We start from the raw sequence: 25,898 nt of genomic DNA, 5'->3' as shown, positions 1-25,898 counted from the left end.
AATGTATTTAGCAGGCTGATCAAGCAAAACATTCCCAAAAAAGGATATTTGTTTTTACAATGTCTTTGGTGTGGGAAAGAAATTGACATTGATAATTAACTTGTAACACAAGTCAATGTTGGGAAATTGATTTGTTATGTATGTTTGCGTGTCATCATTTGTACAGGTTACACCCTTGTTACAAAGTGGATCCTAGCTATGAATATTCCAGGGCATGGGCTTCTAGCTAAATACTGTAGTGAAAATCTAGAGTAATTGACCCAGCTAGGCTATTCAGTCCGTAAATTGAATGGTTTGAGATCAGAGGGCTTCATGTACTATTGCAATATGCCGCATCTTTTAAGAGAGAATTTGCTGACTAACTGTGTCAATTTTCTCACAACATCAACACAATCATGGCTGTACAGAATGTTAAATACAGGCCTTTCCTTTCCTGTAGCCATTATAAATTCCTCGACCCCGCTTGAAGGCGGTACATCTAATTGTAAGAGAAGATAGGTGTTTTAGATCACAGCTATTCACTTCGGAAAGAAAAAGAGAGAGACTCTCTAAGGTTGGCTGGTTTTGATGTACAAATGTACTTCAGGGGCTTTTTTTGTATGTCCTGCATGAGTAAACTTTGTATCTTGGGTATATGTCCATGTGATAGTACTTGTACTGTATGTATAGGAAAAGAACTGTGTACATGTACCAGTATCTGTTAGTTTGTTTGGTAATTAATGTGTAAATGCAAGGCTACATATACATGGAGACCTTGTCACGTCATGTACTAGCTGAAGATCTTCCCCAGGAAGTAATATTTAAGGGCTTTTTCTCCACAGTATAACAGATATTTTGTGATAATACTACGTACTCTTTTGACATCCTTCGGAAAAGGCCTTGAGAAGTTTCCCTGTCAAAACTCTTCAATCTCTGCATTTATCTAAATGTTTAAAAATTTATTTCGATATAATATGTATATGTTTTTTCATGGTTTCAATACACACAAGGCAAGGAGGTCATCCTCCATCTCTAAATAAGAACTTGTTAAATTAAATAATATTTATAAACCATGAGACTCTTCAATCTCTGCATTTATCTAAATGTTTAAAAATTTATTTCGATATAATATGTATATGTTTTTTCATGGTTTCAATACACACAAGGCAAGGAGGTCATCCTCCATCTCTAAATAAGAACTTGTTAAATTAAATAATATTTATAAACCATGAGACATGAAGTTCATTATGCATTTAACATATGTTTCATGTCTTTGCAAAACTCAAATTTACTAATTATATCAGTATATATTGGTATAGTGTGAGAAAAAAAGTCTGACTATATATTTGACACTTCAATCTATAACAGTTCCATATAAAACATGATACATGGATGTGCATACATGTACATTCATTTTCAGGAAAAGGCTTTGAAGAAAAAAAATTATGATAATTTGGTGTTGTCAAACGTTCTCAATTTTCTTTTACAGGCACTCTAGTAGTGTGAAAGGGGAGCATGGCACACAAGAAGAAACCAAAGAAGGTGAGTGGGGCAGGGATTGGAGAAGATGAAATGTCTGGCTGTCGTATATGGAGTGTGTGAATTTGTGTTGCAAAACTTGAAATATATTTCATTATTGCATTCACTGATGTATTGAGATGTAGGGTTGAATTTGATAAGATTTATAAATGCATCCAAGCTAAAGTTGCTTTAGATCTGATGCACTTTGAATTTTAAATCTTTGCAAAACATCTTTTGAGAAATTATGTGATGTTTCGATCTCTAAGAAGTTTGGAAATAAAATAACCCCACAAAACAAGATGTAGAGGAATTTTGAAACTTACCAAAATGAACCCACTGATATATTGCAGGCAGATAAAATAGGGGAGATGAGTGCATTTTGAGGAGCAGACATTTCCACTTTCATTGATAGCATAAATTTTGACTGACCAGTAAAGGTGGCCCTGAATTAATTAGTCCTTAGTATGGCCTCATGGAGGACCAAGAGACTTATAAAATCAAGACAAGGTGTGACTGTGAATTTAACAAATTTTCATATAAACAGTCTATATTTAGAAAAAGAGAGCTGTCAAGATAGTGAAGCAGTTGAAATGATCCTGCTATTTCTGGAGTGTTTATCTGTAGAGAAAGGGATATTGAAGTTAATGCCTGCCAGAAATGTATCAGGATGGAACCAGTTGTACATGTTTTTTTGTCATCTATCCAAGCATGTTTTCAAACAATTCGATAAAGAAAGACATAAACACAAGCTGAATACCTCTAGATATTCAATAGATACGGATAAAAATTCTGTAATAAATCGTTTGACCTTACACGGAATGCATGTAGTATTTACCAGAGTATGTGACATTATAACATATCTCTGGATGATACTAGGAAGTGTACATACAAAAAAGTGAATTGATATTACCCAATGTATATATTGTATGGTGTTCTATAACATGGGTTACAGGATGGCATGAAAAAAAGGTGTGTGGCCTTTGAAAATGGTCGCAAAATGATTATGAATGCCAGAAATATATCCATAAATTGTGCTGGTCTTGTCATAAACTCTGTATTCTGATACATTTTCTAAATCAAAGCAGGTTAATTAAAAAAAAAGCAAAGAAGATTTATACAGAAATTTTCGCAAAGCTCACTATTTTGGCCATATACAAGGATGTTTAATTTTAGCACAACAGTGTTCTGTTCAAAACCAAAATGGATATCTTAGAGCCTATCGTGATAATTATTGAATCTACTTATCTGTGATAAACCCCTTATAACAATAAACCTTAATAATCAGATGCCACTAGGATCTGGCACTTGAAATTGCAAGCTGTAGGTCATTATGACACATGTGATTCATCTGTAATTGGAAATTATATTCTGCTCTGTTTGATGTATCTGCTCAATCACAAGTTGAAATAAATATAAAGCAATACATTCTCTTATAAATGCTCTCTTTTGAAATCAAAATTATTAACATACATGTATTTTATTGAACATTGAGGAAATTTAACTCTGTATATTATTTCTCTATGTGCAAGGACTGGTGCTAAACACTTATTTGCGTTGTCCAGTTTTGCTATGAATCAAGTCCTGCCCATATTTAATGATTAAAATTTTAACCCTACACTATTTTGAGCTTGGTGAATTTGTAACATCTGCCCTATTGTCTTCAATAAACTCAATAGTAATGCATTCATGTAATGTAATCACCTAGTACTCTGTATGTCAGTTGTTTGATTCCTTTTATTTACAGGTTATATTCAGAGGTGTGTCATCATACAGAAAGATGATAAGGGCTATGGGCTCACTGTCAGGGGAGATAACCCAGTCTATGTGGAGTCAGTCAAAGCAGGTAATTAAGGAGTCTCAGGGGAGAATGTTTCAAACATACGATTTCCTTTAATTTTTTTACAGTGAAATGCCAACTTATGAGAAAACTATGTGCAAAATATAAAGTAAATTGACCGGATAGTTTATCTGTTTGCCGCGCTCAAATTTTGGTCGTATGTTCGATTCATCACCGACAATCTATATAGGATTATATAGGAAAATGAGGGTTTTCATTTTCAATTTCATATTTAAAAAATTACAAACATACGATTTTCTTTTAATTTTCAGCGATGAAAGGTTAAAGTATAAGTAAACTTTTTGCCAAATTAAAACGAAATTGAGCGGATGGTTTTTATGCTATCCGCCCTCATAGTGTGATCCTATAAACGTGCCGTGCCAGCCATTTTACATATAGAAATGTATAAAAAAAAAAAGAATGTTTACGAATCAAATTCAGTTTTTTTGTAGTAGAAGAAAAATACATTTCCACTCACACAGAACGTAGAAGGATCGCGTATATGTTTTTATTTTGCAAATTATAGTTTTGGTTTTAATTATTGACGCTGCAATAGAAAGTGCACGATGTTTATTTTTGTCAATTGTTACGTCAGAGTATCAACTGACGTCATCGTAAGACATTGATTCCGACGACAATAACTTCAATTTTGAAGAAGCGGCGAGATGATTAAAATACTTCTGACATTATTCTAACGATTCTTTTCACTAAATATAATTTTTTGATAAGTCACTTTTTTATCATAAAAACGTTACATGATAACCTGTATATTTGAACATTTTACTTTACATTTGTGTTTTACGACAGTAATGCGCAATACCCTGCGCAGAGGGCGCAAAATTTTAAACCCCCTAGCGACCTTAAATGTGCATGTGCACCTGAGCAGTTTGGATTAAAACTTTGTTTTTACTGTAAATATAAAGCTAAGACCTCTGAATGACCGAAAAAAAAAATAGTCCAGACATTTCATGATTTGTAGGTGGTAAATATTAATCAGTGAAATCACATGTGATATATATTAAAGTCAGAGGTGCTCATATGAGCAATACATGTATGCTGTATCTCCGTTGTTCAGACCTCTGGACCATGAAGCTTGAATGAATTGATTCATATTAGGAAGTCAATATCTGACTCTTCCCACTTCATAATGATACTGATAAGTGCATCAGTCATCGTCAGATTAGCGGAATATTGACTGAAGCTTATCAAAATTGTCATGAACTTGAAATGACGACTTTTCAAACTTCTTAATTTCTGATATCTTGGTTAGGCAAGAGTGGACATATAGTTTATTAATATTTTTTTTTTAAGTATAAATGATTTTCAGGATCAGGCAGAATTGTTTTTTAAAAATGAAACATGAAACAAAGGATATGCTCTCCATTGATGTATGCAAGGGGCGTGGTAGCATTTTTCATGCATGTGTTGCATAGCATTCAACATGCCCGCAAGCTCCTATTATTTGCATATAGCCTCCATGAAGGATAATTAATCCATTTTTTTTCCAATGTTAATCATATAATGATTCAGCAAATGCCCTCCATCAGTAAACATTGATTTGATTTAGCCAAGTATGTTCTTGAATAAGATTGGATAAAACAAATCTTAGTACCATATTATATGTAGTGTTCGTCATGGGTGGATATTTATAGTTTACTTTCTGTTTTGTAGATGGGGCGGCGGAGCGGGCAGGAGTCAGACAGGGGGACAGGATTTGTAAGGTCAGTACTCTACCCCAGGAGAAGTGAAAGCACAAGCAAGGTTACCTAACGAAGTCGATGGGACACTGTGCTAGACAATGTTATGCATGAAAAGTTGGGTTGGAAAAATTTTATTAAGGAATACAAGATTTTTGGTAAAAAACTTAAAAAAAATTCTATGTTGCAAACAGAAGTTATTCCTTCTTGTGTTTGCAAACGGAGAAATTTATAGTAATATTCACAGCCATTCGTATGATTTAGATTTTTTACAAAGAACTGAACTATATATGATATGAGTTAAATTTGGCCCCCATAATTCGCTATTTTTAAAGTGTGTCGGGTACAATAAAATGTCATGTCATTTTTAAGAAGAGTTGATGTAAAATATATTTTTCACTTATTTATTTGATTTAATTGCACTCACTGGCAGTATATGACATCAGAACTGATGCTATTTCTATAATTCAATCAAAATTAGTCAAAAATTGACATTTTTCTTATCTTTTTATGAATGGGAAATATAGAGCGCACGCTTGAACAAGAACAATATTTTTGTCACTTACTAGTCTTGGCTAGATACATCACTGATTAAAATATTTTGTTTGTTCAAGCATGCGCTCAATTTTTTCTGAAAGAAAAACTGCTTGAAAACAAGCTTTTTAATGCTAAAAATGCAAAAATGGCGGGAAAAGGTTGTCTTTACGATATGTCATATTTCTAAATTGTGGGCAGTTGAATCAAAATGAACATTGTGTGAAAACATCGCATATATATCTCTACAAAGAAAACCAAGAATTACAGTAAAATGATGATGTTCATTTTAGGGGGCCATTTTGGGTACATATCATATATAGTCCTTTGAGAAATATGCCATAATGTACCTTAAGTTTATGGTCACTGAAATTCAACGTCCGAAGTTATTTTAGACTCATGATAGTAGCGCATGATTAGCTGTAAGGCAGTGGGATTCATGCAAAATGCAGTAGTTCTGCCTTATCATTTGATATTGCATGCATCTGCAAATCTACAAGCATTCGTAAAATGCTTCTCTGTTCTGTGCCAAGAAATGTAAACATGGTAGGCACTGACTCGGCACAATAGAGTTATTGCCCATAGCTGGTAGGCTGAGTTTAATTCACTGAATTTCGAAATATTTTATTTGAAAAGTTTGCAATGTTTTGAGTTGCATTTGTAAACAACCTGGAAATGATTAAACACACAAAATGATTTCCTTTTCCATTCTAATTACTCTCCATGAGTACTAAGATCGAGTTACAAAACGCAAACATCTGAAACCTGTCAGAATTATTTTTTTTCCTCTTGTCTGAGTCTGATAAGTCTGAAACTTGATGTAGTGGACATTAACTGCTCAGATATATACATGTACATCATAACAGGACGAACAGATGGCATTTTATCTCGGCATAGTTGTCACATTACAAAACTTCCTGTGAGGAAGGAACTGAAGCTCCTCCAAAACCCCCAATCAATGGGGCTGCGTGGGGTTCCTTTAAATGCATTGGAAAGTCAGGAGATATGTTCAATCGTTTCAGAGGGGAAGTGTGCACTGCACTTTCCAGTGCCAAACGATAGTGGAACCCCAGAGAATCATACACCGGTACTCTCCTTGGGTCATAAGGTGTATCACAACAGACATTTCTCGCATTTTCTGTATGATGAATGATGATGTTTGACTTGCAAGGTGGGGAGAAAGAGAGAGGGAGGGTAAAAAAAACCTGCTTGGTGTAGGTTAATAATGTAGCTAAAAAAAATGGAAGTCTGCTATTTCTTGATTCCCCATTTCTATCACTTCCTGGTCACCTTTGCTTGTTCTCTTCTCGTTTCCTCCATTTGATATCTGGGGAACTGATAAAAAGCGTTAGATAACGTGGAGCACGCCCAAGTTTGACAACAAAGTCAATCAAGGGGTGTTGTTGTCTTAGAACAAAAGGAAACTACATAGATTGGAAGCCATTAGAGCCCCAGAAGATTATTGCTAGATGATTAGGTATGAGGTGTTTTTTTTAGTGTTGTTTTTTTTTGTGGTAAGAAGATACGTTGTACTCCTACACAAAGTTCAGATGCTAATTCATGAAATTTTAGAGCTTGTGGTGGTGGATGTCTATATACACAAAATTCTCTTAGAAATATCAACACTTCTGGCAAGGTGTGTAGTGTAAGGTTTTGTGTATAGGTAGGTACATGTATAGTATTGGTGATATCATTGATTAATCTATATCTGTTTGATAAGTTTAACCTTGTATGATTTTTTTCTCTGAGATGATATGTTTAGTATCTGATTGTGGTGTTGTGACAGTTTTCCCTATGTACAGAGCAAAGTGTCAGTCTGATGTTTGCTAATAGTGTGAGTAACTTCCTCCAACCAGGGGCTTCAATGCACGAAGTGCGCTGAGGACGAAGAGAGGAGAACTCAGGGACATTTGCCAAGGCAAAATAAAAGACGAATGTCCCAAAATAGAATCCTATCTTAAATTCTGAAAAATATATATATTTTTTTTATAGGATGGGGGGATGGGTAGGTTTTAGGTAGATATTATGACTTAGATAATCTAGCCATTTTAAATACCAGTACATATTGTGTGCCAATTAGAAGGGGGGAGGGGGAATATTGAGTGAATAAGTGAACGACCATCATATTGAAGATGACACAAATTTACAGTCACTTAATTATTGCAACTTAAGTGATGGATGGGCGTGATTCCTCATGAATATACAATTACAGAGTTATACCACAGAAGGAGGCCAATTTGGTGTTGGTTTTTGGTTGATTTTTGTTTAGAATGTTTAGAGTGTCTTATCTGCTTAGAGTAAGTTTATCAGCTATCTGCTAAATGATCTTCTGAGATGGATACTCAAAGTACTTGATAAGAATTGGCTAAACCATCTCTTCAGAGGAGAACCCATGATTGACCAGTCTTGCCAATTATTGGCAGCGATGTGGAAAAAAAAAAGGAAAAAAACCTCCAGCTAGAGGTTGAAAGGTCACTGATAAGGTTGTTTATTTTGGCTATACACTGCACACAGTAAGTCCCTAGAGACTTGTTTTCAGAGTACAGTGGGGGTAGGTACATGTTTGTATGTGCATGTCCAGAGATTTTGTTACTTATTATGCAGCCACATGCGTTGATAGAACCCTTTATTATACCATCAGGTTTATAAACCAGTGAAAAATAATTTTTATGGTATTGCTATCAGATAATTGTCAATTACTGTCGTTGTGTAGAATGCTAATACACAACTGGAGAAATTGAAAGGAGTCAGCTGTTTGTGGTGGAAATCTATGTAATAACAAAAAATACGATGAAATGAAATCCAGACATGTACTACACATGTCTGGATTTCATTTCATCGTATTTTTTATAATATCCCCATGCAAATTTTTTTTTTACGAAGATATATCGCCATTGTCCAATATTGTTTGAATTATTTATGAAATGTGACCATACACTTGGGACATGCCATTCTCTCTATTGGATTTTTTAAGATCGAAATTTTTTTTCTCACATCCATACAAAAACTATTTTAACTTTGAAAGTCACAAATCATATTTTTTTCAATTTAGATATTCTACAGTGCCTTAAACCTATGGTACATATTAAATATGCTTCATAGTTTACATGCATGCATCTGTATGTATGTGTTCCAAAACAATCCATGTCTATGAGACATTGGTTTCTGCATTTTATGAAGAAAGAACTGATTGCCAATGAAATAACAAATGTTCAATTTTTTCAGGTGAATGGGACCCAGGTAACCAACTCAAATCACATAGAAGTCGTGAGACTCATCAAAGGTAAGAAAAGTGGCCGTCCTAAAGGGAGAAAGACAAAAGAAAGGGTTGAAAATATCAGAAAATTAGTGGATTATGTCGTGGAGGACAACATCCACTATACCTATCATTGTTTTGGCCATAGGAGACCTGTAGATTGCCTCCGTGTTTATGTTCCATCGAGCCATTGCCAACAATGACAGTTTCCACCATCACCTCTCATTCTTTCTAAGTGTCTAATACATCAATGTAAATAATGCCCAAGTTCATTTTTAACTGTATACTGTCTAGAAGATCTAGAACATTGGGAGTTTAATTATCTATTTTTTTTCTCCTCTCCTTATATGATCACGAAATAAAGAAGAGGCATTGATCATGTTGAAATTTTTGTTGGTCAATTTTTGTACCGACTGCTTTGTAGTAGGAGGAAGCAGATACATGTTCAAGATTTAGATTAACTAAGCTGATACATCTTGGGCGTAAAGTTTTATTCTGGGAATATCAATTGGTTATTACTGTCGTATGCAAGAAAAAGGAAGGTTAATGACTTCCCCAAAAACGACTATTCCCTTGTTAAATGTTGGAAATGACTTTCATCCAAAAAAAGCAGTATTGTTCCTTGGCTTCGTACTTTTAGAATGATGTTTGTAACAGGAGGTTAAAAGTAGTCATCTGAATTCACATAGTTGCAGTCTTCTTTGGGTAGAAAATTGAAAAAAAAAATTGAATTTGATATGTTTCCATAATATTTTTTTGGTGACTTTTTAATATGGAAGTTTAGATATTGGATTTCTGAAACGGGAAAATATATAGATTGGAACAGGAGTTCTACATGTATTCATGTAGATAACTTTTCTTCGTCATTCTAACCAGCAGCAAAGCACAATTGAGCCAGAAAACATGGCAGGCCATCAATCTTTCCAATCAAGGGAGGTGGGGTAAAAAATCACCCAGCTAGGAGATGTCAAGGTCAGGGGTTTTATTGACATTGAAATTGACTGATTTATATGTCAGGTTATCTCATTAGCATTCTAAACGTAATTCTCCATAGCATATTCCTTGAACAAGTTTGGCAAACCTTTGTATACAAGCTAGCATTACTAGGAAAAGACAGAGAGAGAAGAAAAACATTTTAGGGAAAAAAAATGTGAAAACCATCTGAAGCCAATAACATTAAGCCTTTTTTCAATGCTCCTTATTCAATTTGAATAATATTTGCATGGTCATGTTGTTTTTGGGATTAGCAACTGTTTTGGATTGTGTTCGATAATGAATATGAGTGAATGACCTTCACCTTTTATGTCCCAGAAAGTCCTCTATTTATGTTTGCTCTGACTTTAGGTAAAAAATTGAATTGTGCCCTTGAGGTGGGGGCATAAAGAGAGAGAGAGAGAGATATATATATATTATAAATGATTTTTGAAGAAATCACCAGAGTCAAAATGCTAGCAGTGGGTGGAGTCCAATTAGACATACTTAGGGACATATTGTTTTCCAAACTGTTCAGTAACTAATGAATCTGAGAAGAATTTTGGAATTAAGATTTTTGAAATAGTTGGTAAGGTAGTGAAAATTTGAGCAAACAAACACAAGTGTATGTGTGTGTTGTTTAAAAGATTGGATGAATTCCCCCCTCCGTTTTACAATGATGATGAGAAATGCAGACCTCCTTGAATTGGCTCGCTGTTTTGGAGGGAACAGAATCTTTTTTCCAGATCTTGTTTACCTATCTTTCGAGCTAAACTTCCTGTACAGTACTTCTGCCATTATGTGTTCTCTTGGCAGAGCCTGTATATTCTTGATTTCTCTGATAAAGGAACAGCACAAACCAGCGGAATATTGCTCTTACAAAATGGATGCAAAAATATTTTCTTTCCAAACAAAAATAGCATGTGTATATATACGCTCAATTTGGCTATTTTTGTATTCACCAGTGAACTTATCATGATTTTTTGGTTAGGTTTTTGGAAAAATTTAGGCTAATTAGAAATTTATAATCCATCAAAACCCTATTAAACCATGTATCAGGAAATTTTCCTGCATGTATTGAATTTGTTCGTTATACATCCAGGTTGCATAATATAAATCTACAGAGATTTAGATTATGGTTTTGATGATGTAAAAGATTAGGACCTTTTTGTAAAAAGAAGCGAGAATTCAATTCCTGCATAGTAAGTACACTCTATACATGTACTAGGTTTCAAATCAAATTTTAATTCGGAGGGAAAAAGTTTACATCGGGTTGAAAATCCTTTGCTATAATTAGATTGTCTGTGTTTACCCTTGTCATCTCCAGCGTGTAGATGACATATCAGGATGGAGAATCACCCATGTGTTGATGACAGGGAAACTCATCAATAGATCACAGATTCCAATATCAATTTGTCTCTGATGGTTGGGTATATGGATAGAAAGAGAGAGAGAGAACACACAAAAATAAAAAAAGACCTCAAAGTCCGAGGTGTTTGAAATTGTCTGATTAGGATCTGCATCTATGAGATGTGCAGGGTTTGGAAAGATCTGTAGCACTAATGGTACAGGGAAAGAATGGAATTAGATTTGGATTTTGATCAGCAGCCACAGTGTGTTTGATACACTAATGATCTGTCATTCATGTGGCAGTAGGGACAGATATAGTATGGGCAAAGGGACAGATTGATTGTTTAACTCCTATCAGATCCTGGTGGCTTTGTCAAATAGCTGTGCATTGATTTCTGTGCCTAGTACAAGTAGTAGATAGTGCATCATGGTCAAACATACTCAGTCTGATACATTGGACAAATAGAGACGCAAAATAAGACAACTTTCTCAATAGACAATTCATACTATAGGCATTCTGTCTTATTTGATTACTTTCCTAGTTCATAGACATGAATAATGGAGAACAGAAAAAAGGCCTTCGGTAGTTTATCTGTAAGATTCAAGATGTACCACAGTAATTAAGATATTGTAAAAGTACACATAAAAATAAGACATCTTGATTTTTATTTCATAAGCAGGACGTCATTTTTGAGTGTACTTTTATTTTTTGTCAAGAGAATGTAAGGGCTAACGACTTTGCATTTGGGCAATAAAAATTCTGAAAATCAATTTATCAGGTTCAATAAATTAATCAAAAGGGAAATGAAGAAGTGAGGCAGGTACAAAGGTTAAAAGAAAGAAGGGAGAGAAAAAAAATCTATATTCAAATCATAAACCTGCTCCTACCATATGGTGTTTAGGTATCTCTTAGCCATGAAATGTGTTCCTTTCGTTCATAATGTAAAATGATGTTTTAATGAAAATAATTTTTCACTTGAGGAATAAACGATGCTGGAGTAATTGTTGAGCAGTATGCCTCTACATGCTCCCCCTTGTTGCTGATCATCGGAGCTCTGTGGCAGTTTTATCAGCGCACTGCAAGGCAGACTTACTGCTCTCGGCAGCAGCAAATATTGAAACAGACTATGACTAGCCTCTGTACAAAGCCCTCATATTGTTCTAACTGCAAACTGATGCGGGGAAACACACTAAGCAGCACTCTCTGGATGGGCTTTCTCCCGATCAGTTCTTTTTATATATACGTATATTTATGTGTTTTATAATTCGAGGAGTTATCCATGTACAACAGGATGTGTTGAAAGAGAGAGAAAAAGAGATTGAGAAAAGAGGAGGGTTTATTTTTTGTGGGTGAGAATTCTGCACATTAATTAGCGGTATGCTGGAGGATTCGGAAGGTAAGATGATTGAGATGAGTGTGAACATTTTGTTTTTCGGGAGCTCAAATTCTTTTTTCTTCTAGATCTCTAATGATTTTGCTTGCCTTGTGTTTAAGCATTGATTAATGCAATGAAATATTGCATATTTATTATTGTGTTCATGATTTTCGTCAGTTTTTGCGTTTGTCTTTACCGGAACAACAATGGTTCAGGGTTTGTTATCAAATGGTTGAGAGCAGCCTTTACCTGTTAAAAGTTTAAAACGGTTTTCCCTGCTCAAAATGAAAGGAAGTCTGTAGAGGTTTTGTTGATGAAAATAGAAGCACTAGAACGGTGAACATTTGACTGAGAGTCTGTTAGAGAGGCTTTTCTCCATCTTATCTCTCAGAGTTTTGGCACTCCACAGCATCAAACGACTTTGCTCTGCTTTCAGCATTTTTTAAATAATTTGGTTTTTAATCTTCCAATTAAACGTGTTTATTTTTGTGAGCATTGTAATCCATTTAGCAAGTGTTTAGCATTATCACTCTGCCAAAAATAATAAGAGGAAAAAAACATTATAAATGATTATTAAGAAGTAGAACAGGATTCTTGGGCTCGGAGGAATCGTAAAGGTTTCAAGCAGGTGAATTGTAAGAATTTCGGATTTTCCAAAACACAAACAAGATGAAATGTTTAGAAAACTAAGAAAAAAAAATTTGAACTGAAAAGTAATTGAAAATTCATTTCGCTATCTTGGAAGCATTTAGGCAATCTGTGATTGATAAGTTAACTAATGGGAAATTCTTGTTGGGGAACAGTTCTCTTTCAGTTGTATCTGTAAGCATAAGAAACTGACACAGTCAGGTGTTAAAGTTTTGGGGGGTTTTTTTCTTTAAATTTTGGTCATTCCACACAGTGTAGGGGGTTTTTTTTGGGGGGGGGGGGGGGAGGGGTGTATGTTTCCAAAATAGACCAGAAGATTTGTTTGAAGGATTTTATGAGTTTTTGATTTAATTTTTTTTTTCATTCATATTGATTTTGCTTATCAGTTAATCATATGACTGCAAGGAATGCAACAGGTGTCTTACAGAGATAATCGTAAAACCTCATATGCATGGCCGGCACTATTTAGTAGGCTCCGAAATCCTTAAATTCCTCTAACTGAACCATTAACGTTCAGACTCTGTTGTACAGGATTAGAATATGCAAGTTCAAAGAAATTGAATGTTTTAAGAGATTTAAATCTTTTAGACTAATGTCTGGTCCCCAGTCATCTTTGAATAAGTCCATTATGTTTGAAATAAAAGATATTTCTTGGAACATGCTCAGAACTTATTTTATACCTTTTAAACTGAGACACTGATCTACTGTTATTATTTCGTTTATGAGCAGACGTTTTGTTATCATGTTATATAACACTATACGTTTTTTTTTCAAGGATCATACTTGTCTATATACATCCCTCTGTCTATTGTTGCTTGTAATTTAACTTGTGTTTGTTGTAATTGTTTGAATTATGGTTGATATGTAAAAGGCTTATATTCTTTCATGATTATTGCAGCTAAGGTGTAACGGCCAAAGATTTTGTACCTTTCAATATGCGCACCAGTATATATGTGTACCTGTCTGTGGACAGACAACTCGGAAAAAAAATTGTTGTCGTTATGTGGGTGTTAAAATTTATTTTCACTTTCATTTTCTAAAAATTGCTGGCTCTCTTTATGGTTATTCCATATCAGCTTTAATTGTGTACCTACCAGACACTGGGGGAATTTATGATAACCATAGTAAGAATTTATCTGCCGGTACATTTTAAGCTGTTGCCGATCTAAATACAGGTCGCACTCCATGTCCCTTAAGTACTGGTAAGTCCACTCAACTATTTTGAGGGGAAGCATTTTCACTTTGGCGTTATATTTTTTATTATGGACTAGACAACTATTTACTAGATACTGTAAGTATATCAACCTTTAAACTTGTGTGGGCCACATTCCTCAATTCTGGTGGTAAAATACATGTGTTTGCATGAGTTTCTGGATTATTGTAGTCTTTTAGTTTCATTTCTTCTCTAATATTTATTTATCGTTATCAAACATTGTCTCTGTAGCTGACACATTTAGTGGTAAATTGAGTTCAAATTTAAAAAAGGACTTTAGAAAAGATTTTTTGAACTACTACAAAAAAAAAAAAAATTAAAATGCATAGCTCTTCTGTTGTCATTCATTTGTGGGTTGAAAGATATTTTAAACCATCTTGTGGCAAATCAAAAAATATGAACATTTTTATAACTTGTTGTGTGTTGAATACATAAGACATTAAAATTATTTAGTGAAATGAGTAAAATTCTATCTAAGATGAATATGGTGCAATCCGAACTTTAAAAATTTACTGAAACCGCTTCCTATTTCTGTGTTTATCTTCTATTATCATCAGAATAGAGCAAATGCCAAATATATCATAATACCAACAGTGTCATCAGATTCATATTTGAGGGGAAAAATGTCCCTTTAATTTAGATTGGAATGAGGCTTCAATACATACCAACTGATCATGCAGAACCGAGGGAAGCAAACAGACTTGTTAAGTATTGCATATGTTAAGCTCAATGCCATGTGTGTTGTGAGGAGAGAGAAAAAAGTTTGCCCAAGCTATTAGTATATTTATAAATGTGTAAACATTTAAAGCACTGGATATGCTACGTTGACTTTTTCACACAAACTGACGAGCATTTATCAGGATTATGTAAAATAATGACAAGGTGACATGCAATAACTGGTCTGCATACTACAGGTGAGAGATATGGCTGCTTAGGCGTAGCTCTTCTGGATTTTCGATCTGCTTGGTTCTTCGACAGGGATGCCCAAACTTTGCGTGTTTGTTTACACCTGTGTTGGAGCGACGTGGACTCGATAGGACCAAGGGTCTGAAACACAGGACCACTTGATAACAACGAAAATTTATGATAACGTCGTTCTAAAATCCACCTGACATTGGAGCATACTTTCACTGTGGAACCCTTTTTCACTGATGCAAGACGAAGGAGATTGTGTGTAAAACTGCAAATAGACTTTGGAATATTGGCTGAAGAATTGGGTTTTGTAAACATGCATATGCACTGGAGGAAATTCCATTAGAAGTGGCATGTAAAGGCATTGGCTGACTGAGGATTACATATTTGTTTACTTTAGAAGAACTTCTTTGAGCCGGAAGTCAAAATTAGGAATTCTTCAGTTGTTCGAATTTCGGGAGGAATCTATGGTGTTTACTTTTCTGAAAATTGTGAAAACCTCTTGATGAATTGTTACTGACTAAACCTGAAATAAAAGTGGAAAATATAATTTTACTAAGTGACAACTGCCTTTCATGTTACAAAATAAAGGGATAAAACTAATTTAAGTGACCACTTGGACAAAAACTTTAATAAACAACAAGTTGAGGTATATTTTCATTCACACCTACAACTATTATGATTTCCTAATCCAATAATAACAAAGTACAGAGTCGATACTTTTGTTATTGCATATAATCAGATTTTGCTGACCCTGTTTCTGCCAGGTGACCTCAACATTGTGTAGAAAGGGAGAGAGAGATCCCTCTTCTTTTATGGTCCTGATAGTGGTTCGGTGTTTACTGAGGTTATCTGAAGAGAATTCTGGACACACCAACAACACTTAATACACAGCCAAATCCTTTGGGTCTTAAAATTCATTGTGAGAGGCTGATGGAAGGAAACATGCTAAATTAAATATTGTCTCTACTGTGTTGGATTTAAAGGCATTCACCTTTGCAGGATTAGCAAAAATCGTGCTTGTTTACATGGCTAGAAAGTTAACTGGATCAAATTTTTGTCATTCAATATGACAACTCTGCCAAGAAAGTAAAAATATTTTTGTGAGACTGAAAGAAAAGGAGACTGGGATTTGACTTATGCCAGGCCCACATGGTGATAAATGAATGAGCTATGAATAAATTTCTCGAGAAGCGAAGAAGTCAAAGTAAGTTGAAAGGCATGTTTTTAATATAGACCGCTTTATGAACAGTTAAAGGTGTCATTTTGAAAAGAAAGAAAAAAAAGGGTGACTCTTTATGGCCATGGTTTGGAACGTTAAGTTTGATTGACTGGGTAACCTCTTCATTGGGTTTAGTCAGAGGTTAAAATACCGAAATACAGGTAGGCACGATGGTCACTGGTGACATTTGTGTGAAGGCGTACACCCCGTCGACTGTATTCATGTTTAAACTAGGAACTTCCAATAATTTTGTGTTGTTACTGGATGACAAGATAGCATCTCTATTAAGTGTTGTAATGCCTGGCTCACGTTGTACATGTAAACACAAAAGGGGCTGAGAGAAGTGTTACGTAAGAGGGGAGTAAGGAACAAACAGGTATCTCTCTTTGAGCTGAACAGTTATTCCAGATACTCTAAAGAGGTGTGTCGAAATCATAAAACACAAGGAAAACACCGTTAGTCAAGTATGTGTAAATATACCTAGAGGTCGTTGCCTGAAAACCGGGCTGTTCAACATCAAAACAATGGCGGAGCGCATGCGAAACTTTGTTGCACTACGTGCATGGATTGTGTTGCACACATACTGACATACACACAAACACATGCACGTACATTCATTTTGTAGAATAGGTGAAAAAGTCCGCAGTGCAACACATCCATCACGATAAGGCTCCGGCTACATTGCCTCAGAGCCAGCCATTGTATGGAAGAAGTTGTCAGGCAAATAAGCAACTGCTTTGTTTCTGAAGATATAAACAGACCTTTTTTTTCTTTGAAAAATTGTGCATTAGCTGGAAATCTCTTCTGTGCTTTCTTGGCTCATCGTTATCCAGATGTGTAGAACATGTTGAGTTTAGTGGAAGTTCATATAGTTGGAGTAGGTCCCAGTTTCTAAATTGAGGTTAATGTTGGAAAAAGCTTAGTTTTCAAAAGTAATAATTGTTATTTTAGAAAAATTTTATGTGTTTGTCCAAGGCACCTTGTAGCAGTGGCAAGATCTGTCTAATTTTTTTTTGGCGGTGAATGATTTGAATGTTTTTTACCCCCTTGATTGAATGAAAACAATTAGTTAAGAAATCTTTGATTTTTGCTTTATCCTGTCGGGGCCTCCGAATATATAGATATAAAGTTCTCGGTCTAGTGATCACAAAAGTGCTTCAACCACAGTCTTCAGTAAGTTCAGTAAAAATAACCCCTGTCAAACGTTCTCAGATGTTTACCAACATCAGAGTTGCCATAGCTTTATCGATACCCATTCATATAGATCTTTCAAATAAGGATATATCAAAACATCAAACGATCTTATCAGAATATACACACATTAGGGTGTTTTTAAAAAAAGGATAATTTTATAACTGGAATGAAATAGTGTGCCCTCTTTCTTTAATCCAGTGTTCAGAAATTTGGTTTTCCTAAATTATTAAGTGTAAATCTACTGATTTGAAATTTTTTTTTACATCCTAAATGACCAAAAAAAAAACCCATTACCTCCCCCCCCCCCCCCCCCCATTGTTGATAAGGTTTTGTTAATTGTGATGTCCAAATAACTTGCTTCTAGGAAAATGAGACAAACATTCCACGTGTATATTTAATGACTGTTGCTGTATTAGCGTCTTTCCCTTTTGCTGATCTAGCATTCATATTTAATTACCGTATGTGTACGTGGGGACTCTAGCCCCAAAGATTTTAGCATGTCGAAGCTCTCACCAAAAATATGCAAATATTTCAACATTGTGAAGTAGGTTTATAATCGATGTAGTGTGTATTAATTGTTCGCGGTCCAGCACAGGTAGATGTCTGTGTACGTTAATGTCGGCTGTGGCGGGGTCTTGTAAAACAGTCAGGTGACACTTGTTAAAGGAAAGGAGTAGATCGCTGTATGTACGACAGATCCATTCTTCCACTGTTTACACCGTGAAGACCTGTAAACACTATTGCTTGATCTATCTTCACACAAAACATGGAGGGAATATGGGGTTTAAGCTAGACTGATCAAGGAAAGTCTGGAGAGAGAGAACGGATAATTTTTGTTACAAAACAGAAGGTAAAAAAAATAAATATGCATGAATTGAAAAGGTTAAGCTGACATTCAGATTGTAGACAATATAATTGATTAGCGTTTTTCTTATTTGGTACTTGTGTAAATTTGACATATTGTGTTGATCTTGTGTCTTTAGGCTTGACCTGTTTGTATTTACCAGTGGTGGACTTGGGTCCTCATTGTTTGTGCTGTGTGTGATAGGACTTATTGACCAGCTGGTCAACATCAAACAGTTGATATTTGACCAGTGACAAACTGCTTTCTCTTCAAAGAAAGTCAATAAATATCACTTCTGTGGTCCAGTATTAAACCTCCACTTATGTTGAATATCACCCGAGTTGTACCCCTTTGGTCAACCTCTGCAGGCATGTTACATAAACAAGGTGTTTATTCTGCTCATCAGTAGATAATTTTCTGTAATAGCTGTCAAAATGATTTCTGGGGGGAAAAATGAAATTATAAAAGAAAAACAAAATGTAAGCAATAGTTGTGCATGAACTTATCCATATGTATATGTATGCAGATAAAAATAGCTCTGCTTAGGAATATCTGTGAGGTGATTCATGACAGACATGCTGTGCAACAAAAACAGGATTGTGTTTTACCAAGGCACTGGTCTGCGTGTCATGAATATTCATTGTGTAGGACACTCGGTGCAGTATAGAGGCTTAGACACCATTATTACAGCTTAGATGACACTGCAAACATCTTGTCTTTCCATATCCTGTCCTAACTAGCTCTTTTAAAATCTTTTTGTTTTGGGGGGGGGGGAGTGGTTCTTGTCCACTGCCATCTCTGTAGGTATTGATTTTATTAATTTCGTCCCCCATCCCTCCTGTATATTATGTCCACTCCCCCCACAAGAATTTCTGTTTATGTTCTGAGTAGTTTGACTGTCTGCAAACTGAAACTGTTAACCACAGCCAATGAACAATAATGTATTAACTGTCAAAGTTTAGTCTAAGTTTTAAAGTTTGAGGCCAGCTTACATATTTTTAAGTCTGAATACTTTATTATTTTTTCTTATTTCTGTGTACCTGTAATAATAGTGCTCTCTCTCTCTCTCTCTCATATATATATGAGGTCGTATTTCATTCAGTGAGCACCTACCTTTATATGATGTTATTCAGCTTATAACCCCTTAAGGAATTTAAAAAAAGAAATAGATACTATCCTTTTATATGTGAAACTATGAAGAAGGGAAAAAATGCCTAAAAGCTGCATAAATACACAAGGTGCAGATACTATAATGAGGCTGGATGGCCTAGTTTGATATTCACAGTTTGACACCTGAGAGATATGCAGTGCTACTTCTTCCTTTATGTTGCTGACCTTTCCATCTCATGTGTATGATTACATATATGATTGCAATGCCAAAGTAGGCCAGCCCGGAATGTGTAATTACAACCACTGACTAATGATCTGATTGAGTTAATATCAGAGTAGTGGACTGTGGTGTGGAGTGTTGTTTTTTTTTCTGTGTATCCGGGTATGTTCAAGCAGTTTTCTGTGTGTGTGGACCACAAATCATTGGCCCCAGGGACTGGCTCAGAGAATTTTGTCAGCAGGGTTTAGGTGATTGTGGATTTTCCTTCCTGTTACACAATCCCAGGATAAGAAGATGGCGATCCAGTGTACAGTGTCTATCGCGCTACTTGACAAGTGAAGTACGGGAAATTCGCCTCTATAGACTTGTACGGACAGCAACTGTTGTATAAATCTCTTCATCTTGGTCTTTGTAGTGTTTATATCAGTGATGTGTATCGGAAGCTTTATCTTGTTTACGAACTACTCTGTATAGAAGTCATGGAAAAAATCGAGGAGAATGTCTACCTCGAAGGGTACAATTCCCTCCCACTGCGGAGAAAGAACTGTAAAAAGTATCGGAGGGCATCGGATGTAACCAGTGTCAATAAAGCAGTCCTCCCGGAGAGGCGGTTTACTTCTGTCCATGGAGTGGAGGATCATGGGATTGGACAGGCAGATTGTAGGTTTTGTTTAGAACGAGAGGTGCATTCTCTAGCTTGCTCAGGTTTTTCCTCCCGAGTTAAATATCTTCTGTGGCTTTATTAAGCTGAGGATTAAATAGCATTGCTATGTATGGAATGTGGATTAATTTTTATTGTGTCTCTATGTTTTGAGGCAGCAAGTGTACCCATTTAAATTATGCAGGGTATACATGTTATATACAAATGTATGTTTACACAGAATTTTGAGTCTGATTTATAATGCTAGTGCAAAAGCTTAGGCTAGGGAGCTTGTGGTGTTGAAAGGAGTTTCAGTTTATCTGAATTGAACTTTGTAAGAATAATTGTGTACCATCAAGTTGTATCCTAGATTTATCACGGGCTTTTCCGATGGGCCGTTGAGTCATGACAAACTGCGGTTAATCAGATAAATATGTAAAGTACATGCTTTTCTTGCAACACTGATTTTGAACCAGTCATGCACTGACTATTAAATTTAAAATGGCATTAATACTGCAACAGTTTCTATAGATCATTAATTCATTGTGGTTTATATATGGTTTATATATGACTTCTCACCTGTTATGGAATGAATTCCTGATCCAGCAGTACTAACTCAGTAAATAAGGAGGTAGTTTTGTATCAGTCACCTGACATGTTTTCAGGTGCCCTGGGAAATTTTGAAGAGACTGTTATCTTATGTGATGTGATTAATAGTAATGTCATGATGTGGAAAATCAAGGTGTACTAGCTTTAATGACAACGAAAATAAAACAACTTTCAATATCAGAACTGTACAGTTACAAGATTTGGATAGTGTATAAAAATTTCTCCTATTAAGCTGATGGTAGCCCCCCCCCCTCCCCCCCCCCCCCACCAGTTCATTAGTTTGTTGTCCTGGTTTATTTTAGGATAGGGTATATCACATTTCTGGGGTGAGAACATTTTGCTGTCTCATACAGCATATATTATTGCTATACCTGTACAATTGCATTATATGTAAATTATAATGATACACCTAAAAAAAGTCATTTTTTATATCCAAATTTAAACACAGGTACCCAAATCCTTGTTTTGTTGTCTGATATGCGAACATAAAAATACTGTATTATATATACAGATTTAAATAAAATGCATGCGAAAGAAGATGGATCTGAAAACTTGGGCATAATTTGGTCTCACAATTAAGGTGTTAGCATGAACGTGAAGCATGAAATTTATTCAAGACCTTGAAATGTTTACAGTGAAGTTCTTCTCCCCCAAAAAATGTAGGCTTCAATGTTCCTTGTTGTGTGGAAGAAAGGTATATAGCTAGTATTGCAATGTTAAAATTCAGCAGTACTTAAAGTTTTGGGTTTAAGATTTTTTTGTTGTTGTACTTTTGTTATTCAGAAGTTTATACATTAATATTTTCTCACAGACGGTGGAGAGATGTACACATCTTTTGACGTAGTGAATTTTGGAATTTAAGGGGAAAAAAACTTATTCATACATCGTTTGATTTTTTACTTTTGATTAACATATCTTTCTTTTTGGTTACAGCTGGATCCTTTGTGGCGCTGACACTTATGAACAAAGCCCCTGAAAAAGTCACAAAACCAATTCCAGTTGATGTAAGTTTTAATAATTAAAAAAAAAAAAACCAAATGTAATGAAGCTATCTGAAGAAAAACAAATTACCTTTAGCTGTTTATAACAGTGCAGGCATATTGGCTGTGTAATCTTTTGCTTTGCTGGTCTACTGTGCGTGAAATGTTGCCAAAGTGTCAGGGTTTAGGGGGGTCAGTGCTCCAACCCCTTTCGGCAAGGACGGAAGATGTTGCTCTAATCGTGTTTTGTTCTTCTCTCTCAAGTCCCAGAGAGGATATGGCCAATATGGAGATGGCTCAAGGAAAATAAGAGCCATATTTGTTTCAATTGAATGATACTTTTGAGTATTTGAAGGAAGGCCTCTTTGTATTTGGATTATTTTTTTGTTATTTTAGCTTTAACTGACAATTAGTTAAAAAGTTAGTTGTTTTTTAATTCAAAAATAAATAAAAGCATTTTCATGGCAAATGTGTTTTTCATTGCAAAAACTTCCTTCAGTGCATCATTGAAGGACTATATTTATTTTAAACATATTTTATTGTAAAATTCAAATGGATTGGGTAACAGCTGCAAAAAGCCTATGTAAATCAATCCTATACATGTATGACTAAGGTCTATTTTTGGGAAATTACTAGTAATTATGATATACAAGTAATTAATAATGTTGGATGAGTTTTTTCCCATGAAATACATTTGTCATTGTTGTCCAATTATCATTTTATTTAATCATTTTTCTTTCTGGACTGGTCAAAAAATGGCTCATAGAAGCCAGTAGGTTCAATATCTTACTGAACAGAACTTGATATACATTTTAAAAAGATGAGTATACTCAAGAAAGTACTAAAACTGCAAAAAAAAACAGTTTTTACCAATCCACACACTTTGTGTAAAAACATCTTCCATTAGGGCGTCTCGTTAGCTAGGTTTAATTATAAGGTTATTTGGACTTTTCCTGCTAAATATATAAAAACTGTTTTGCATTCATATATAATTAGTTCTGCAAGATTAAGTTTAGCAAGAAAAGCAAGTAAACCGTCTAGCAATAACGGGAGTATACGAAAATAGGGGGGTAAAGTGCATGCTCCTCCAAAAAAAAGAGAGAAAAAAACACTATTAATTGGCAGCAACCAATTGCAATGAGTTTTGGGTTCAGGAACTGAGAAAACAAAAATTCTTATTGTATTTTTTTTGAAACAAAATAACTCCCCAGAGACTGTTCTGGTGAATTGTTTGTGAAAAAAAAATCCCCCCAAAAAACTCTTGTGTTAAAAACTTACTCTGTGCAATTTAGTCACATAACAGTGCGTCTGTACTAGTGCAAGAGGACAGTTTTAGTAGATTTACTGCTTGTTTTTTGTATATTATGTCACACTGTCTACGCTTTTTAGAAATTGCATGTGTCGAAGTCTGCATTCAGCATGCTAGAACCAAGTTTTTCTGAGGATCAGGATATATTTGTTTTTTATTTCTTTCTACTACTTTGACATGATTGTCTCTTATTTTGGACAAGCAGGAACTTTCAGGGGCAGTTCAAATTTGGAAAATTTTATTGGCAGAAAAATGACACACAAGAACATATGTTAAGGTTTTTGAATAAGTTAAACTTAAATAAGTAAAAACCTATCACCAGATTTTTTTTTTTGGGGGGGGGGGGGGGGTTCTTCATTGGAGTTTGGACCACCCCCCCCCCCCCCCCCCCCCCACATACGTTGCACCTTCAAAAGTGTAGACATTTAAGAGCTATGTACTTTGTAACCATCCAGTCAAATCTTTAGTAACTTGTGATAAAGTACAAGATTGCATAGTTAAAGGTGGAGATGATCATAATACTGCTAGATGGATTAATTAATTGTTTACTATTCAATATGACCATTTTGCATTGTGCTTAACAACTGTGTTGTTCCTATTTTCAGTCCAGAAAAAGTCGAGAACTCCAGGCATCTAAACTCTTTGAAATCAAGAAGTATTACGATAATGCCACAGAGGAATTACAGGTAAGATAGACTAGATAAACAATCTTACCAGTATGTTAATATAAAATTAAGGTAAAAAATAATAGAATGTAATAACAAAGTGAAAAGAAAGAAAACATTTTTTGTTCAAAGCTTGTGTTGTTGCAATGCTGAACTCATTTTTTGATTTAAAAAATCCTTAATATTAAAAATCAAAATTATTGTGTGCATCTTAAATTATTTGAAAATTTTTCAGAACTGTAAACATGTTTTTGGGTTTTTTTATCAACAGAGAACAAAATCACAACTGCAGAACAATCCATCAGATGACAAACTAGCTTCCAAAGTCAAAGAACAAGAAGCTCTAGTTAAAAAACTTGAAGATCAATTAAAGGTTCTTAGTTCTACCTTAAACTCTAGTCAAAATAATGTAAGTAGGTCAAAGGTCAAGGCCGCATGTATGTCATGCATGACCTTCGTAACAGTGGTGTGTTGTGCCTAAAAAAAAACCAAACCCTTGTGGTGAGTGTAAAACGCTTCAAGAATTCGGAGATGCAAAAAAAAAAATTATTTGAGACAGAAATTGCTCTGAGAGATCTCGGGTTTAATTCATTTTCATGGACTTCAAAGTGTTGTCAGTTCCATTTCTTTACCACTATTTTGTCTCGCCCCAGAATGATGGTGTTTTTACCTCTTTCTCTCCATGCGTGCACCTGTTCGCCCAGACCATAGCTCTGTTGTTGTAACTTAAGATGGAGATCTTTGTCAGAGATAATTCTGCCTATGATATCGGTGGTTTGTCAGATGCTGTCTTTTCTGTGTTTGGATGTTGTAATGGCTGATAACAGTATATACCTAGGCTCTGGGACATTAATCATCATTATAGAGATCTTTTCTTCCTCTTTTTATGATTTTCAGTGTCTTAGCTTTTCTCACACACATAAACACTGATATTTTTGTGTCTTGCAATTTTTCACAGTTGGACTAAATCGTTTGGTTCTAGAATAATGATTGTGATATTTTTCAGTTCATGGTTAAATTCTGATCGTATTTTTGTAATTCAAATAATTCATTTATCTTAGTAACAAAACTACCTTTGATACCCAAGATATGAACAGCCACATTTCGGTTTTCCTTAGCATTGAAATATTTTTCTTTTTGCAAGTTTAAATTTGATGAAATCTGACAGGCAATTTTGATAATTTGATATTTGGAGAAATCTGTTGTCTGGCCAAGTTATGTAATAGTTGTGATTTGTCAATGAATATCCATAGATTAAACTTGGCTTTCTTTTAAATGTTTGATGCAACAATCTAAGATTGCACCGTGTGTCGTGAAATGTGTGCATGAATGGAAGCTAACACAGTAAATATGTGAACGGTTTTCAGTAAACCTTACTCAAATCTTGTAACCCATCACAAACGCACTGATCAGGCATGTTTTGTGTAAAAGAAAACTACAAGGAGAACATTCAGGAATGTCTGAAGAAACTTTGAGTAAATATGGATTTTTTTTTTTGCTGATTTTGGCAAACAAATTTTTTCCAGAGATTGCTGTAGAGACAGTTATTTGCAATGGAAAAAAAGCGTCTAAAAATCACAAATTTAGATCACATCAACTTGATAAAAGATGTATAACGTGGAAAAATTGACATGAGGTGATATTTTGTTTGCTGAATGTCGGCAAAGGTATAAGTGCATGCAATGATCCCGAGCAGTTAAACCTAGTTTGACTGACTTCCTTATTGGTTGAAACCTACAACGTTTTTTATATTATTTCCCTCTGATAAGACGCCTTTCAAGGAACTTGAACATACTTATTGAGTTGATTT

At 34.9% G+C, this 25,898-nt stretch overlaps 1 protein-coding gene across 4 annotated transcripts in view; it reads left to right on the top strand.

Annotated features, from left to right (window-relative positions):
• LOC128193054 (rho guanine nucleotide exchange factor 11-like) overlaps positions 1-25,898 on the top strand; it is a 53,547-nt gene that overhangs the window by 1,650 nt on the left and 25,999 nt on the right. For 3 of the 4 annotated variants that reach the window (XM_052866249.1, XM_052866248.1, XM_052866250.1), the window contains exons 2-8: positions 1,469-1,521; positions 3,245-3,343; positions 5,009-5,058; positions 8,794-8,851; positions 22,068-22,138; positions 24,029-24,109; positions 24,360-24,497. In XM_052866249.1, the coding sequence (XP_052722209.1) occupies positions 1,469-1,521; positions 3,245-3,343; positions 5,009-5,058; positions 8,794-8,851; positions 22,068-22,138; positions 24,029-24,109; positions 24,360-24,497 (550 nt within the window). Of the gene's footprint in view, positions 1-1,468; positions 1,522-3,244; positions 3,344-5,008; positions 5,059-8,793; positions 8,852-19,823; positions 20,546-22,067; positions 22,139-24,028; positions 24,110-24,359; positions 24,498-25,898 lie in introns of those variants that run through there. The other variant, XM_052866252.1, reaches the window with a different exon arrangement.

The sequence above is a fragment of the Crassostrea angulata genome, chromosome 7 (genome assembly GCF_025612915.1).
Source record: "Crassostrea angulata isolate pt1a10 chromosome 7, ASM2561291v2, whole genome shotgun sequence".
NCBI lineage: Eukaryota > Metazoa > Mollusca > Bivalvia > Ostreida > Ostreidae > Magallana > Magallana angulata.
This window is presented reverse-complemented; position numbering and strand designations above follow the sequence as displayed.